General features: G+C 41.1%; 1 protein-coding gene across 1 annotated transcript; it reads left to right on the forward strand.

Annotated features, from left to right (window-relative positions):
* Positions 1-1,835: 1,835 nt before the first annotated feature.
* tpx2 (TPX2 microtubule nucleation factor) lies at positions 1,836-15,304 on the forward strand. Its single transcript, XM_023297442.3, has 17 exons — positions 1,836-1,956; positions 2,398-2,528; positions 3,785-3,904; positions 5,999-6,119; positions 8,154-8,219; positions 8,437-8,529; positions 9,167-9,276; positions 9,407-9,555; positions 10,202-10,373; positions 10,493-10,628; positions 11,250-11,466; positions 11,613-11,708; positions 11,822-11,995; positions 12,086-12,232; positions 12,321-12,432; positions 12,726-12,892; positions 15,081-15,304. Exons 2-17 carry the CDS (start codon positions 2,429-2,431, stop codon positions 15,189-15,191), a joined length of 2,091 nt encoding a protein of 696 aa, XP_023153210.1. The 5' UTR covers positions 1,836-1,956; positions 2,398-2,428; the 3' UTR covers positions 15,192-15,304.
* Positions 15,305-15,828: the final 524 nt, after the last annotated feature.

Below are 15,828 nucleotides of genomic sequence, written 5' to 3' on the forward strand. Positions count from 1 at the left end.
TTAGCTGAGGAGTATACAGGGTGGAGAGTCTGGTGGGCCGAAGCAGAGGAGATCTTTGCTGTGTGGTATGTGGCGTGGCAGGACAGGGCATGGTGTGGCCTTGGCGTGGATGGAGGAGACGGTGGGGCGGACTAGGTCGGAGGTCGACAGAAATGATCCGGAGACGAAGCGGGTGTACGGGGCTCCAGGAACCCAGAGGGACAGCGGACGGCAGGGGTTCGGTGTCGGAGGTTCCAGGGGTAACACAAGCAGGCAGGAGTCCAGACTGGAAGAGAGCAAAGAATAAGATTAACCAGAGTCCAAGGAACAGGTCCCTAGACCGAACAGGGCACAGAAGTAACTGTTGGTCATTGACGGTCTCGCATCAAGTAGTGAGTGGTGTCTGTCTTTATGTCTGAAGAAGAGGCTGATTGGATCACTCCCACCAGCTCACGCTCTGCTCCCACTGACTGGGAATGTTACACACCTGTCACCGCAGCCTCACCTGCACACGTTCAATCTAGGGAAAAAGGAAAGGAAGGGGGAATGGAGAATACTGCCACTACAACTACGCAGCCTCGGGCGAGAACCCGGGGCTGCAGGCGTGACAATCTACAATGTAAGGAGTCATGAAAATATAGAAAAAACATTAAATGAGAGGGCGTGTCCAAACTTTTGACTAGTAGTGCATATGTCTGACTTCAGGTATAACTCAGACAGCTGCTTTCTTCAGAAATATGTCAATATCTCAGCCACTACACAATCTGGTGTAGTGTAGGTGTTTCGGCAGAGCACCTTCAGCCACAGACTCATCTCCCCTCAGTGCATGTCTGAGCACAGCAGGAAGTCCCTAATACCAGCTGCAATCAGGCTTTTCAATGGACATTTTAATTCAGTGATGTATATCCCATGCATATGTGTTTAATTGTTCTAATTTTTCAAATTAATTTACTATGCATATTAGTGTTGGTGTTGTGTTGGGTTTGTGGGTTGTCTGTGTCTTAACTTGCTGCTGTTACAAAGTAATTTCCTGTAAAAGATCAATAAAGTATTATTATTCTGTTCAGTTAACTTTATGTAATATAGTGGTGGCTTCTCTGTTTTGTGTTAATTCAGCCGACATAGATCTTTTTTTGGAGGCCATCTCCGTTTACATTAAAGCTGTTAAACTTTAAACGTCGTGTACTTAAACATGATATTATACTGAAGTGCGTTTAGGTCTGACACTGTCCCATAATGCAGGCTATTACTTAATATTTTTAAAAAAAATATTTTCAGTAATAAACATCAGTGGAAGCAGTGTTGCTTTAAACTCCCCTTTGCACTTCGGTAATATATCAGCTGCAGTACCAGCATGTAAATGATCTTGTCTGCAAATCAGGACCAAACATAAAAACATATTTATGGGATTTCTGCATCACCAACTAAAGACATGTCGCATTCTCATGGCAACGCCATGTGTGATACTGTAACAGTTTCAATCAGTAGTTTTAGTAATGTACATGTTTACAGATAAAACAATTTCCCTCAGCTGAAAATCTGTATCGCTTGTAGAAAATCGTCAGGAAACGATTTAGAGGGAGACGCTTCTTCTTCCACTTGATTTAAATCCGAAACTCTAAACAGAGCCCGCCCTGGACCAGGTTCGCTCCACAGCAGTTACCATGGAGATCTAAAAGAGAGCCACTTTGGTAGTACTGAAGACTCTGATTTAAGGCTCAGCATAATTCACTAATCCATTAATCTCGCTTTGTAGCACATCCCTCAGATCTCCACGGTTTTATTTTGAAATTTGTGGTGATCACGTGGTAAGGACACAGGAAAAGGAACTGTATGAGCCAATGAGCGGCGAGCGGGAGGACGTTAGCGATTGGCTGGTTCAAATGTTAAACGCTATTTAAACGTGAACTAACGCTAACGTTTAGTTTGCGCGGCGACTACGGTTTGAGTTGCATAGCTGTGGAAACGGACAGCCTGGTAAGCTCCGCATTGTTTCTTGTGTAGTATGTCAGTGATTATTTACGTATTTCCAAAGTTCGTGTTTACTGCACGAAGTTAGTAAAAGATGATAGATTGATTAGTATGATGTTCATGAAGCTATTACATGTAGCTTCAGTTTGTTTCCCTCGGTAACTTTACTACCCCATGTAAAACTCATTAAACTGTAATGCCCCACGCCATTACTATCGTAACGGTACATTACTAGAGAAATGTGCTTTCTCTGAATGTCTAAATATATTTCTATTGTGATGCTTTCCAAGAGCAGTTGCCAGTCGGCCTCCCGTTGAACATACAGCTGTAAGATACGACCTAGTGTTGGTTTAGTTCAAATGAAATGTGCCGCTAAGTTGGTAGTTTTACTAAACACTGCTTCGTCAGAAGTCCATTTAACTTACGAATTAATGGTGTGTTTCTAAGGTGAGTTTGCGAACGAACACCTCCTGTGATCATGGCCGACGGCAAAGCTGAGCACTACGAGTTTGATGCTCCGTGCCACGTCGTTGACTTGAATGAGCTGGTCAACTCAGAACACGACGACAAGTGGTTTGGTAAGTCTTCTTCAGCAAATTAAGTCGGCTGTGTTTTTGTTTTGTGTGTTCTAAGTTGCAAGAAGGGTAGAAACGGTGTTGGGAATGTTACTGTTGCAAAGTAATTAGTTATAGTTACTAGTTATTTGTCCCAAAAAGTAACCGAGTTGGTAACTGAATTACTCTACTATTAAAGTAACTAGTTACCAGGGAGTGTAACTATTGCGTTACTCATCTTTTAATTTTCTAAACGGGCGTGTGCCTTTGACAGATCCTTCATGAGAATAGAGTTGCTTACAACGGACGTGGACAAACACTTCGCATGTACGTTCTTGCCTTTTACCTCAAGGAGAATAAAGTGGTGTCTGTACTTCCACTTTGAAAACGCCAACTTTCTCTCCAGACTTGCCATTGCTGCAGCTTACCTCTGCTAGTTTGGGTGTGTGGGGCTGCTGTGTGCGTGTTTGGTTTGTGTTGTGTTAAACTGAACACTACCTCTGATTGGCTCGCCGTGAAAGCTCCCTCTACCTTAGCCAATCATCATCGCTTATGCGGTTGTCTCGTCCCTCCCTCAGAAAAAATAGAAAACAGCTTTTGCAACTCCTGTGGCTGAGTAAAGTCTGATAACTAGAGCCTCAATGAGTACTAGTTTAAAACGCGCCTCGTTTAATTGTCGGTAACGGCGTTGTGACGATGGAAATAGTAACTGGTTAGATTAGTCGTTACGGAAAAAAATAACGCCGTTTATTTTAGCGCCGTTATTTCATTACTGGGTAGAACAGGTATAATGCTTTTTTTTTTTTCGCCATCTGCTTGATTGTCTCTATGAAAAGTCAGCCCTCTGTGAAACCGTACGGCATTGATGATGGTTGTTTTTTATCCAACCACACGAAATGTTTTAGAAAGGGAACTACTTCCTATCATGTTGGTATAATCCCCAGAAACTGACTATATAGTAACAGTTTAGGGTCACTAAAGGTTTTTGTTTTTTCATAAAAGGAAATGTTGGTTTAAAATTAACACCCCGGGTCTGTAAAGCATCACCAGCATCTTTAGGATTGGGCAGTTAATCTTTCTTGATGCTGGTATTATAGTTGAAGCTGTGACTAATCATTTTTGTTGATTTCAACACTTGCTGTTCTAGCTTCTCAAATGTGCCAACTTGATTCTTTATTCATAATTGATGGTAAATATAATATTTGATTTGGAAATGAGACATCACATTTGCCTGTTGAATTATTGTCAATATTAACATTGGACTCTCTCTCAACAAACAGAACAACATGATGGGGCAGCGGATGGTCATCTTCTCACTCCATGTAGACCAGACCAGCTTTTCAGAAGTGATGATCCCAGCATCCCTGTAATTCATCAAGTCCAGACAGATGTGGACTCTGGTTAGATTTTGAGTATTCTCTTGCTTGTTCTTTTTTTGCATTATGGTTGATACAGGCCAGTTCTTGCTTGCTTTTTGGTCTGCAATGGTAGATGTGCTGTAAATTTCATTACCCACTATAATTGGCAAATGTTCGCACAAACTCTCTGTAGCTCCAAATTTTCTCCAGAAATCCTGTTTGACACACCTCAGGAATAGTCACTGGGATGTTGCTACAGCCCAGTCAAATAGTCCTGTTTTTTGTTTGATATGAGGAGAAATGAGAATACACACATGGACAAAATTGTTGGTACCTCTCGGTTAATGAAAGAAAAACCCACAATGGTCACAGAAATAATTTGAATATGACAAAAGTAATGATAAATAAAAATTCTATGAAAATTAACCAATGAAAATCAGACACTGGTTTTGAACTGTGGTTTAACAGAATTATTTTAAAAAATAAACTCATGAAACAGGCCTGGACAAAAATGATGGTACCCCTAGAAAAGACTGAAAATAATGTGACCATAGGGACATGTTCAATCAAGGTGTGTCCTCTAATTAGCATCACAGGTGTCTACAAACTTGGAATCAGTCAGTCGGTCTATTTATAGGGTTACAAATAGTCACTGTGCTGTTTGGTGACATGGTGTGTACCACACTAAACATGGATCAGAGGAAACCAAGGAGAGAGTTGTCTCAGGAGACTAGAAAGAAAATTATAGACAAGCATGTTAAAGGTAAAGGCTATAAGACCATCTCCAAGCAGCTTGATGTTCCTGTGACTACAGTTGCACATATTATTCAGAAATTTAAGATCCATAGGACTGCAGCCAACCTCCCTGGACGTGGCTGCAGGAGAAAAATTGATGACAAATGGAAGAGACGGATAATGACTGGTAACAAAAGAGCCCAGAACAACCTCTAAAGACATTAAAGGTGAACTCCAAGGTCAAGGTACATCAGTGTCAGATCGTACCATCCGTCGTTGTTTGAGCCAAATCGGACTTCATGGGAGACGACCAAGGAGGACATCATTGTTGAAAACAAATCATAAAAAAACAGACTGGAATTTGCCAAACTGCATGTTGACAAGCTACAAAGCTTCTGGGAGAATTTCCTATGGACAGACGGGACAAAACTGGAACTTTTTGGTGAGGCACATCAGCTCTATGTTCACAGATGCAAAAATGAAGCATATCAAGAAAAGAACACTGTCCCTACTGTGAAACATGGAGGAGGCTCTGTTATGTTCTGGGGCTGCTTTGCTGCATCTGGAACAGGGTGTCTGGAATCTGTGCAGGGTACAATGAAATCTCATGACTATCAAGGTATTCTAGAGAGAAATGTGCTGCCCAGTGTCAGAAAGCTTGGTCTCAGTCGCAGGTCATGGGTCTTGCAACAGGATAATGAGCCAAAACACACAGCTTAAAAACAGCCAAGAATGGCTAAGAGGAAAACATTGGACTATTCTGAAGTGGCCTTCTATGAGCCCTGATCTAAATCCTATTGAACATCTGTGGAAGGAGCTGAAACATGGCGTCTGGAGAAGGAACCTTCAAACCTGAAACAACTGGAGCAGTCTGCTCATGAGGAGTGGACCAGAATACCTGCTGAGAAGTGCAGAAGTCTCATTGACAGTTACAGAAATGGTTTGATTGCAGTGATTGCCTCAAAAGGTTGTGCAAGAAAATATTAAGTTAAGGGTACCATCATTTTTGTCCAGGCTTGTTTCATGAGTTTTTTTTGTTTTTTTTTTTTTGTTTTTTTTTTTTTTAAATTTAAATAAAGTAATTCTGTTGAACCACAGCTCAAAAGCAATATCTGATTTTCATTGGTTAATTTTCATAGAATTTTTATTTATTATTTTGTCAGATTCAAATTATTTGTGACTGCTGTGGGTTTTTCTTTCGTTAACTGAGGGGTACCAGTAATTTTGTCCATGTGTGTATCTGTGCAGACCTATTGCAGTATGCACAGCTTTACATGTCCACTGTCTACTTATTGGACTACCCACACAGACATGGAAAGCATCATGAGTGCGCGTGCATGATTGGTTTATTTCCTCATGGCTTGGATAACATGAACCCCTCTGGAATGATCAATTATTTAGGTCCAAGCAGATCTACAGCTCCACCTTCAAACAGTGTCGCATCCTGCAGTGCTCAGACTCATGCTAAAAATGATGCCCGGCCAGTGACGACTACTAATCAACTCTCTGCACAGCCACGCAGGTACATCCCTTATAATGGTTTCCCTTATGCAGTGTTAAAAATAATTCTTTGCATGATTGAGTCTGTACATGAGTGAATATTTTTGTAATACCACTTCTGAAGTTGCACAGGCTTTGTCTCAAAATATAATTTGCCTGTTACTATGTTGCTTGTGGCCCAGTTGTAGGTTTCTGCTCAGAGACTACACATCTTAACAGAAAACTGAGCTGGTCTCCAGACAGCAATCAAAATGGTCACATATGTGAGCATTTTTTGAGATTGTGTGAGTTAGGATTTCACTTGCCCACATTTGAGCAAGTGCATAATGATCTTGAGGCTGTTTTGCTGCCCTTCTAGCCAGCAAAGCTACTGCATGAGACATTGTGGTTGAATGTAGTTCTTACAGTGGCCAAAGCACTGTAGCCTAGGCCACACTGTGTTCAGGCAGGCTTCACCTTGTTCCCCATGTTGTCTGTTATGACACAGACTTCATGTCTCTTCGAGAACCCAAGCAACAAATGCTGCTTATCCCTGCTGCAATGTTCTCATTTGTATGATTATCTGGGAAAATGCAAACGACAACTTTTCACTGAAAGTCGTCATAAATTGGCAGTTTTAAGTCAAACTCCTATAGGGCTCCACTATCCAGATAGACCACAAGTCTGTTATTGCTGCAAAACTTTCATTGTGATAGCTTTTCTTCAACTTGTGCCTTACATTGTCCATACAGCTCTGGGATCAAATCTTGAAAAATAGCACACCAATGTGTGGTGTTTGTCACACACCAGGCCATGTTTTTAAAACAGTCTTGGGTAACTGTTAAATGGGATGATACCTTTCACAAGGTGAAGTTACTGCATCGTTATTGCCCTCTGCCTTGGGAACCTTTCTCATACGGTATAACACTAGCAAAGGCACCTAAAATAGACTTGCGTTGGATGGCTACAGATTTGGTTTTGCACTCGTCATACATAGCGTTGTAGTACTAATTCAAATGGTCAAACAAATAGTTATGTTGTTTTGTGTAGTGGCAACAATTACAAGAAAAAGTACCCGTTTTGATCAACATTTTCCTTTCTGCATTTCCATTTAACTGATGCATTTCTTTTTTCAACCAGATGTTACTTTTCAGTGTTTCTCTCCTGTTGTGTCAGTTTTGCAGCCGTAGGGTTTTACTGTGCACAAACGCAGCCTGTATGTCAAATTTCTGGCTCTTTCAAGTTTCATAAAATTGTCAAGAATCCAATTTGAAGTAAATTTTGTTAGTTTAGTCAGACTTTTCTTGTACAGTAGTCTTAAAATGAAAACTGCAAGTTTTTGTATGTGAAGGAGTAAAAATTATTTATTTTTATTTTTTTTTTTAAGTCATTTGCCTTATATTCCCTTTGCACTTCCTGCAAAGTGATTGTGTAGGTTGATTATAATGATTACATAATTTCCAGTCAGAGTTTTTGTCATAAATTTTAGATTCCCCGTTCTCCAACCTGCACACGATCAGTTCATTTTGTGTGGAAAACAAGTCAAATGAAGCATTAAACACTCCTGGTTGTGTGGATGTTTAAAGCACAAAATCTGTGCTAAAGAATGTTGAAAACCACCTTCATACCTGTCAAGTCTGAGGTTTTAGTTTTTGTCAAGCTGACTTACACAAAGAGTATGTCAAACTGCCTTCGTAGTTCAATTCTTTGATCTGCTAAACCGATGCCATAAGCACTAGAAAAGCTGCACTGGTTAAAATAGTGCCCTGTCAAATTTAAAATCGAATGGTGTGTGTGTGTGGGTCCGGACTCAGACCGGGGTCCACCAGTTGGTAATCTTGGGGTAGTATTGTAGTGGATTGAACGAAGCCTCGATTCAGAATTTTGCCTCAAAGAACTTTACTAATCGAATATCTTGAGGAATCCTTTCAGCCCTAGTGTTTATGGAATATCAGAAAGTTGTATTGTCTTATCAATTAACCTCAAGATTTTTGCTTAATTGGCTCAAATTGTAAAGAATTTAGGTGAAATTGAATTCCAGTATTTTTGAAAAAATGTATATATATATTTTTTTGAGGGTTTCCAAACGTAAAGAGAAGATTACCACTGGTCCAGCTGTACCGCCTTTAAAGAAATACAAAAGGTAAGTGTCATGACGTTTTTTTTTTTTCCCTTTTTTTTGATTACTTAAAATGCTCTTCCATTTACTAGCTGAGTCATATGGTCCATCTCAAAGTCCTGTGCTGACACAAACTGCTTCTCATTTAAGCTTTTACAGAAAGCTCATGTATTTAAAAAAGTAAAATCTCCAATGTTTATTAGCTTTTGCTTTTCAAGTTTTCAACTGTGGCTGTTTGTAGGAGTCCTGTTGCCCAAAAATCCAGGAGTGAGCGACTGGATTTGGGGACTGTACATGAGCCTCAACCAGCCACTACCAGCTCTGCAAACTCACAGTAAGTCTGTTACTGCCATTGATGCCAGTATTGGCATTAGGGATGGGCTCCGAGCACTGGTATTAAATGAGTCCCAGGGTGAATTTTTCAAATACCGAGGATCGATGAGCTTTGGTGTTAGTGGTTCTGCTTGTGGTACTTTAGAAAGTAAGAAGAATGTTATGTTGCACATTTTATCTCATCACCATAAAGTAGGTGGTCAACCAACCAGTCACTTTTGCTGTCCCAATCTAAGATGGTGTTCACCAACTGAGGGGCAGAGTATCTCTGTCACTCAAATGCAGCTCAGTGTGGCAAACCCAGGGGACCAACATTCAGTAGTGTGACTATATTCCACTACAACTGATGCAGAAAATGTTGCTGCAGGTGGTCTTGTATGAGCCTACTGATTTTCAACATGGTTAGGGAATACATCTTAGGAACTGCTTCTGATGGACCATAAACTGGCCCATATATGCATGTTACTGTTGACTGTCAAATTACAACTTCACTGTGGCTCCCAGTTAAGAGGAAAACAAAACTAATATTGGTAAAACTTGTTGAATCAACAAGGCTGAGATATAGTCATGAGACATAAGCAGCAGGCATAAAGCAATATTGTTTATGATTTATGTCCCCATTAAATGTGTCCAAACAGGCCAAGTACTTCTGAAGAACAGGAGCTGGAGCGCATCAGGAACTTGCAGGAAGAAGTGGCTCTACATCGCAGAAGGAACGAGGCAAACTACAAGGCTGCTCTGGCTGGCGGTGAGTAAATGTTACCAAGTTAGTTTGGCTTCACCAATGTGTTAATGTTGGTCTGTTAGTACGTTCATAGGATCTAAATGTTTAATGTTGACTTTACTTGCATAACAAAAGTCTTGGTCAATGTCTTCAGAAGTTCCACAAAAGAAGATGGTACTGCCCACAACTGTGCCTAAAGACTTCAATTTCAGCACAGACAACCGTGCTAAGGCTTCTACTTCATCCAACACATCCCACAAGGTAGTGGACTTTATTGGACAGCTCCGCAAACCCTCCTCCCCCGTAAGTAATTCACATATGCTAACAGCTTGTAGCGGTTTAACCAAGTTACTTTTGAATTAAGAGTCAAACCCGACCAAAGATTAGCGTTCACAAATAGACTGTTGAATGTTTATTAAATTAGTCACTATCACATTTTGGGGCTTCTTTCCTTCTTAAAGTAAAATTATTAACTTTGGGATATGGACAGAACATTTATGTACATTTGTTATTTTGGCCTTTGGGTAGCACTGAAATTTTTCACAGTTTTGAGATTTTATAGACCAAACAACTCATTGGTTAATCAAGAAAATAACTAACATTTAAGCTGCAACCCTAATGTATAATCTACTAAAATATTGAGTAAGTGATTTCATGGTTTTTCTCTAGTCAGCAGGGCTCACTTTCATACATTATTAACATGTTTCACAGTAGTATATATTTTCAAACAGCTTAGCTTGTGCGCACATTAATTTGTGAAACTTTTTTTTAAATATGTAAACAGACCCTCTGTATGTTTCAGTGCCTCCTTCATCCCAGTTACCATTTAAAACCATAATATGGTGGTTAACAGTGATTCAGGAGAAAATTAATCGAACATCCAAATGTAAATACTGAAAAAAATTTATAATTTACTTTTTTTTTTTTTTTTTTTTTTTTTAATTATTAGGCAAAGGCTAGGAAAGGTGCCACAGTGCCCAAGCCATTCAACTTGTCAACAGGCAACAAGAGAAAGGTGGGAGAGTCGGATGTCTACGTGCCCATGGCTCAGCAGTTAGAGCAGTTCCAGAAGCGAACACCTACCCGCTACCATTTGCGCAGTCGCAGAAGTCAAGAGAGAGGTGTGTGCAAGTCATTTTTAAACATTCAGTCCTGTGATTATTCTTTAGAGACGGGTAATATTTCTGCACAGTGGGGTTTTACTTTTCTCTAGAATCACAAAAACACTTGTTTTTGTCAGGGCCACCCCGAGAAAAAAGTAACCTGAAGCTCACCCAGCCTCACCCCCCACACCTAGTGACCCAACAGAGGAGCCGGCCACCAACTGTTAAGAGCAGTGCTGAGCTAGAGGCTGAGGAGGTGGAAAAACTTCAGAAGTAAGGGCCTTTGACTTTGGTTTTTCTAACTTTCTAAAACTTTTGCAGCTTTTTTTTTTTTTTTAAAAACCTTTTTAGCAGTTATATTGTTGAATGTATACATTTGGTTGCTTAAATGGCCAATATACACTAATACTACTCTTCAAAAAGTTTAGGGTCACCCAGACAATTTCATGTTTTCCATGAAAAATCACTTTTGTTCATGTGCTAACATAACTGCACAAGAGTTTTCTAATCGTTAGCCTTTCAACACGATTAGTTAACAGTGTACCATTAAAACACAGGAGTGGTTGCTGGAAATGAGCCTCTGTACCTCTGTGTAGATGGGGACATAAGGAGTGAGTTCTGTTGTACAGATTCTGTTATGTTGTGGCAACATGATTGTACAGTAACCCAAAATGGACAGACCAAATACTGGCTCTAGTGAGGGCCTCTGGTGTTTACATTGAATTGGCAACAAACTTCAGTTCTTCAAAATGCCTGGAAACGGAGCAGTGAGGTCAAGAGAATTTAGTTGCTTGCGATCTGATACCTAGCCACTAGATGTCCCTAGATCCTACTCACTGATCTTTTATGTATTGGCTGTCTGGGGGTCATTTTCATTTCATGTGCCATTTACAGTTTTAAACTTAAGGCCCTGGAACTAAACAAGAAGATCTTGGAGAGTGCAGAGGACCTAAAAAAGCCAGCAGTAAAGGAACCCACAGTACCTGAATGCTTTGAACTGGAGACTGAAAAAAGGCTCCAGGAGAGACAGGCCACCAAACAGCCTCAGGAAGAGGAGCCCCATAACTTTAAAGCCAAGCCTCTGCCTAAAAAGATCCTGGAAGGTGTCATGGTGAGTTTAATCCTTCTGAGCTCAGTGTCCCATACAGGAGTTTACTCTGAAAGTGGCTTTGTTTTTATTGTGGTTTTGAGACAATATGAAACTTTGACATTTTGAAAAGAGAATGAAGTGAAAAGAGGATGTGGTCCTGTCAACAGGGTTTGCCAGAGAAGAAAGTAGCTGATCCAACCGTGCCAGAGTCTCCTGCATTTGCCCTCAAGAAGAGGGTGCGTTTGGACGCCAAGGTTCAGGAAGTAAGGGCATATTCTGTGTTAAATTCAACTTTATCTTGGCACTTGCTGCACAGATATATTGTCAGTCCAACTGCAATATGAAGAATGATTGATGAATTGACTGATTGGCATAGGAAAAACAGATCCCACCTGTCAAAGCCCTCCCGGTGCCTCACTTGGGCCTCCCCTTCCAGCCCCGACTACCAGGGAACCATCATGTGGAGGTCTGCCCTTTCTCCTTTGAAAAGAGGGAACAGGAGAAAAGGGCACTGAAAGAAAAGAGGCTGGAGGAGAAGCAAAATGAAGAGGTAAAGTCTCACTTTCAGAATCTATGATCTTAAATCTCATATAAAACGCAACTATTAAATCACTTTTTTGTGTTGCTTGAATGTTTACAGGTACCACAGTTTAAGGCCCAGCCACTGCCAGACTTTGACACTGTGGTTCTTCCAGAGAAAAAGAAGCAGGAGCCCACAAAGCCTGAGCCCTTTAGACTTCTTGTAGATGAACGAGGAGCTGTAAAGACCAGTCGCTGGGAAACAATGGTATGCTCTAGTCTAATGCATATGCTAATTTTATTGAGTAATGACAGTCTTTATGTTGCAATTGAAACATGACCTCTGTGTCTTGCAGGTAAGAGAAGAGCAGACGCATCAAGAGGAAGCAGCAATCTTCAAAGCTAAGCCCAACACAGTCACTCAGAAAGAGCCTTTCCGGCCAAAAAAAGAGGGCCGGCCTGGAGTGGGTAAGATAAGCCCCTATTCATCCTACAGTGGGGAGATTTGCAGATTTAATCTGTTGCACAATTTGTAAATGGAAAAATACTTGAGTTGCAACAATTTTTATATGTAGAAAAGCTATTGCACGTAGTTTTTAAATGTATAAAATATTCATAATGCACGGGTCGAATGTGTAGACATTGCACCAGAGTGAGATGTCATTTCCTCCGTATGCGGTTTAATGGGAGCAGAGGTGGTTGTGTTCCTGTTGTCACTATAATCTCTTGCTGGACTCTCAAAGGCATTAATTCTTCCACAGTTGTAGAGGCCTTTGAGCTGGCAACAGAGCGACGGGCCCGGGAGTGGCAGGAGTACGAGCAACTGACCAGTGAGAAGGAGGCTCTCAGAGTGCGCATGGAGGCAGAGCAGCGTCGAGAAGAAGAGCAAAGGGAGAAAGAGGAGATCACCAGACTGCGCAAAGACCAGGTCACTCCAAAACAAGCTGTGTTTTTTTTTATTTTTATTTTTTTATGTAGTATTATGCAATCTGATTCTGCAGTGTTAAGGGACTGCTGATGCCATGGAGGATAAACTGCTCAGTCTTTAAAGCTGTACAGTTTAGGGTTCATATGTATGCAGCAGGTTCTGACAAGTAGTAAGATTTTAAATTAATTTCTGACTAAGTGTGCCAAGATTGACCACTTTGTAAGTCTCCCGCTCTGCCATCTACACGTAAGAACCATTCATGCATACTGATTCAAATGCTGACAAGTGATGTTACATGTGTAGATTGTGAATGTGTCACCAGACTGCAAGCCTGTTGAACTAGTGACACCCAGCAAAATTGAAGGGTAGTTGTGTTTGCATATACAACTTATCTGGCATGTCATGAGTCTAAATGTCTGGCAGTGTTTTTTTTTTTTTTGGTTTTTTTTTAGCATAAAAATATAAATAATATAAGCTTGTTCTGTTTACACTTTTTTTTTTTTTTCTTTATTTTGATACCCCCTGTATGTACTATTACTAAAGGTGCGTGTCCACTAGATGCGATTTTCCCGCACAGCAACGCACCGCATCTGAAAATCGCACGGATGGCGAGCAGTCACTAGCGGACCACAACATTCACATGACAGCACTTTCAGCTTCACGCTCCGGCAGCCGAGTCGGATAAACACAGCGGCTCGGCCACCAACTTTCCCTTTTATTTCAGAAACACTAATGGTTACAATGTGTGCACAGATACAGCTGTTATGAGCTTCTCCTCCATGGCGACACTGTGTTCAACACCTGCCGACCTTTAAGTACTTTGCCTGCCCCTGATTGGCCAAACGCGTCCACTCGGGGGCTGGTCTGCTGGATTTCAAGTCGGAACAACATGGTGGCTCGGCCGCAAACTGTCTATTATTACAAAAACACTTCAGCGAAAAGTATTTCTGAAAGCATTTGAGGCGAGAAATAAGCTGTGCAGTAGCAGAATCAGTCGTTTTGCTTCACCGATGGCTAGTTTAGATGTTTGGGGACGTGGAATCCGGTGTGTTTACCTGGAGCGGACCGCAGCTCATTTGCATAGAGTAGACGACTCCGGCATGCGGAGATTTCACGCATCGTGAAACTGTCCTCAAACATCTAAACTAGCCATCGGTGACCTAAAACGAGGACGGATTCAGCAACTGCACAACTTATTTCTTGCCTCATATGCTTTCAGAAATGCTTCTCGCTGAAGTGTTTTTGAAATAAAAGGGAAAGTTTGCGGCCGAGCTGCTGTGTTTATCTGACTCGGCTGCTGGAGCGTGAAGCTGAAAGCGCTGTCACGTGACCACATCGCGGCCCGCTGTTGCTCGAGCGCTGTCACGTGACAATGTTGTGGTCCGCTAGTGACCACCCGCCATCCGTGCGATTTTCAAATGCCTTGCGTTGCCATGCGGGAAAATCGCATCTAGTGGACATGCACCTTAACACTTAGTAGTTCATTTCTTTTAAACTGCGTTTCTTGACTACGCAATGTTTGTGGAACAAAAGCAGTTGTATTTGTTCCAATTTTAATGCCACAATGATGGCAGACTCAATTCAGACCCAGCATTGTTGGGCTCGCACTCGGCTGTCGCACAGGGCTGCAAAATTAGGTGTGGATAAAGCGCGTCATTACTGTTCCAGTTTTTTGACCCTTCTGTATAAGGTTCGGCTTTATGTAAATAGACTGACACAATGCAAGTAGACAAGGAGAACGCTGGTTTTCATCCTGAAGAGGTTGAACACTGCTCCAGCAGATACTGGACTACACTGCAGTTCTGCCAGCTCAGGAGCTTGTTTATTTACAGTGGTTTCAACAATGACTACACCTGAAAACAACCGTCTAGCTGCACCAGAAAACGCAAATCGTGTTCAGTGCTACAGCTTCGAAAGACGTCAAACTACTCTGCATCTGTATGTGTGAACATAATGGCATTTCTCAGATCAATGGCACAATGATAGAGGCCATGACATGGTTCAGGTGTGACTTTGCACTGACCAAAACAAATACAAACTAGAAGGTGTGCTAGAGCAGCAATGCAGTTCTATTACTTGAACCAGACATTTCAAATCCTTTTATTGTCTCAATACAGTAAACATAGATTCTGACTTGGCCAATCTGTGATGTAATATGCACTGGCTAACAGATTCTTTTCCTCTGCAGGTTCACAAGGCTCAGCCGATCAGACACTATAAACCTGTAGCAGTGAAGAAGAGTGACATTCCTCTCACAGTCCCAGAGTCTCCAAACTTCTCGGAACGCTTCCGCTTGTGATCTGCTGTTCTTGCTTCACTAATGAAATCTGTGCATTTTACGTCTGCAAATACTTTTCAGCATATTGTTCATATTTTTTTATTTTTAACCCAAATAAAATTTGTTACACCACCCACCAATGAGTCTAGACGGTAATTAGGACTCAATAGTCCTATTTTAAGGTTCTACATATGAGATTTTGAAAATTATTGTAATAAACAAATATTTGTAAGTAAAGCTCAACCTCTGGCATCAAGAAATAGTTAATAGGGATGTAGCTTGACTTCCTGAATGAAGAATGTGGGTATAAGCCACTGCTCATTTCAGTTAGTGTTGTATTTCCTACACGTTTTCTTCACGATGGGAAATGACAGCAACCTGCAACACTGAAAACCAAGTTTTGCCAAAGATTTTGAATCCTACAGTAAGGCAGCCTTGCTACTTTTTTGTGGTGTATTCTCCATTTTAATGACCGTGCTTGTTCCCATGTATGCAAATGATCCAGAAAAACAATTCTACAGCTCTTGAATCAACTTGTCTTGATAATCCTCTCAAGGCCCTCAATTTTCCCTTTCAGTCAACTTTCTATTAGAACGCTTCAATACAGCACTCTGCCAACAGCCAGGCTTTTCAGCAGTGACCTTCTGTGGCTCTTTGT

This window comes from Amphiprion ocellaris, chromosome 8 (genome assembly GCF_022539595.1).
Source record: "Amphiprion ocellaris isolate individual 3 ecotype Okinawa chromosome 8, ASM2253959v1, whole genome shotgun sequence".
Taxonomy (NCBI): Eukaryota; Metazoa; Chordata; class Actinopteri; family Pomacentridae; genus Amphiprion; species Amphiprion ocellaris.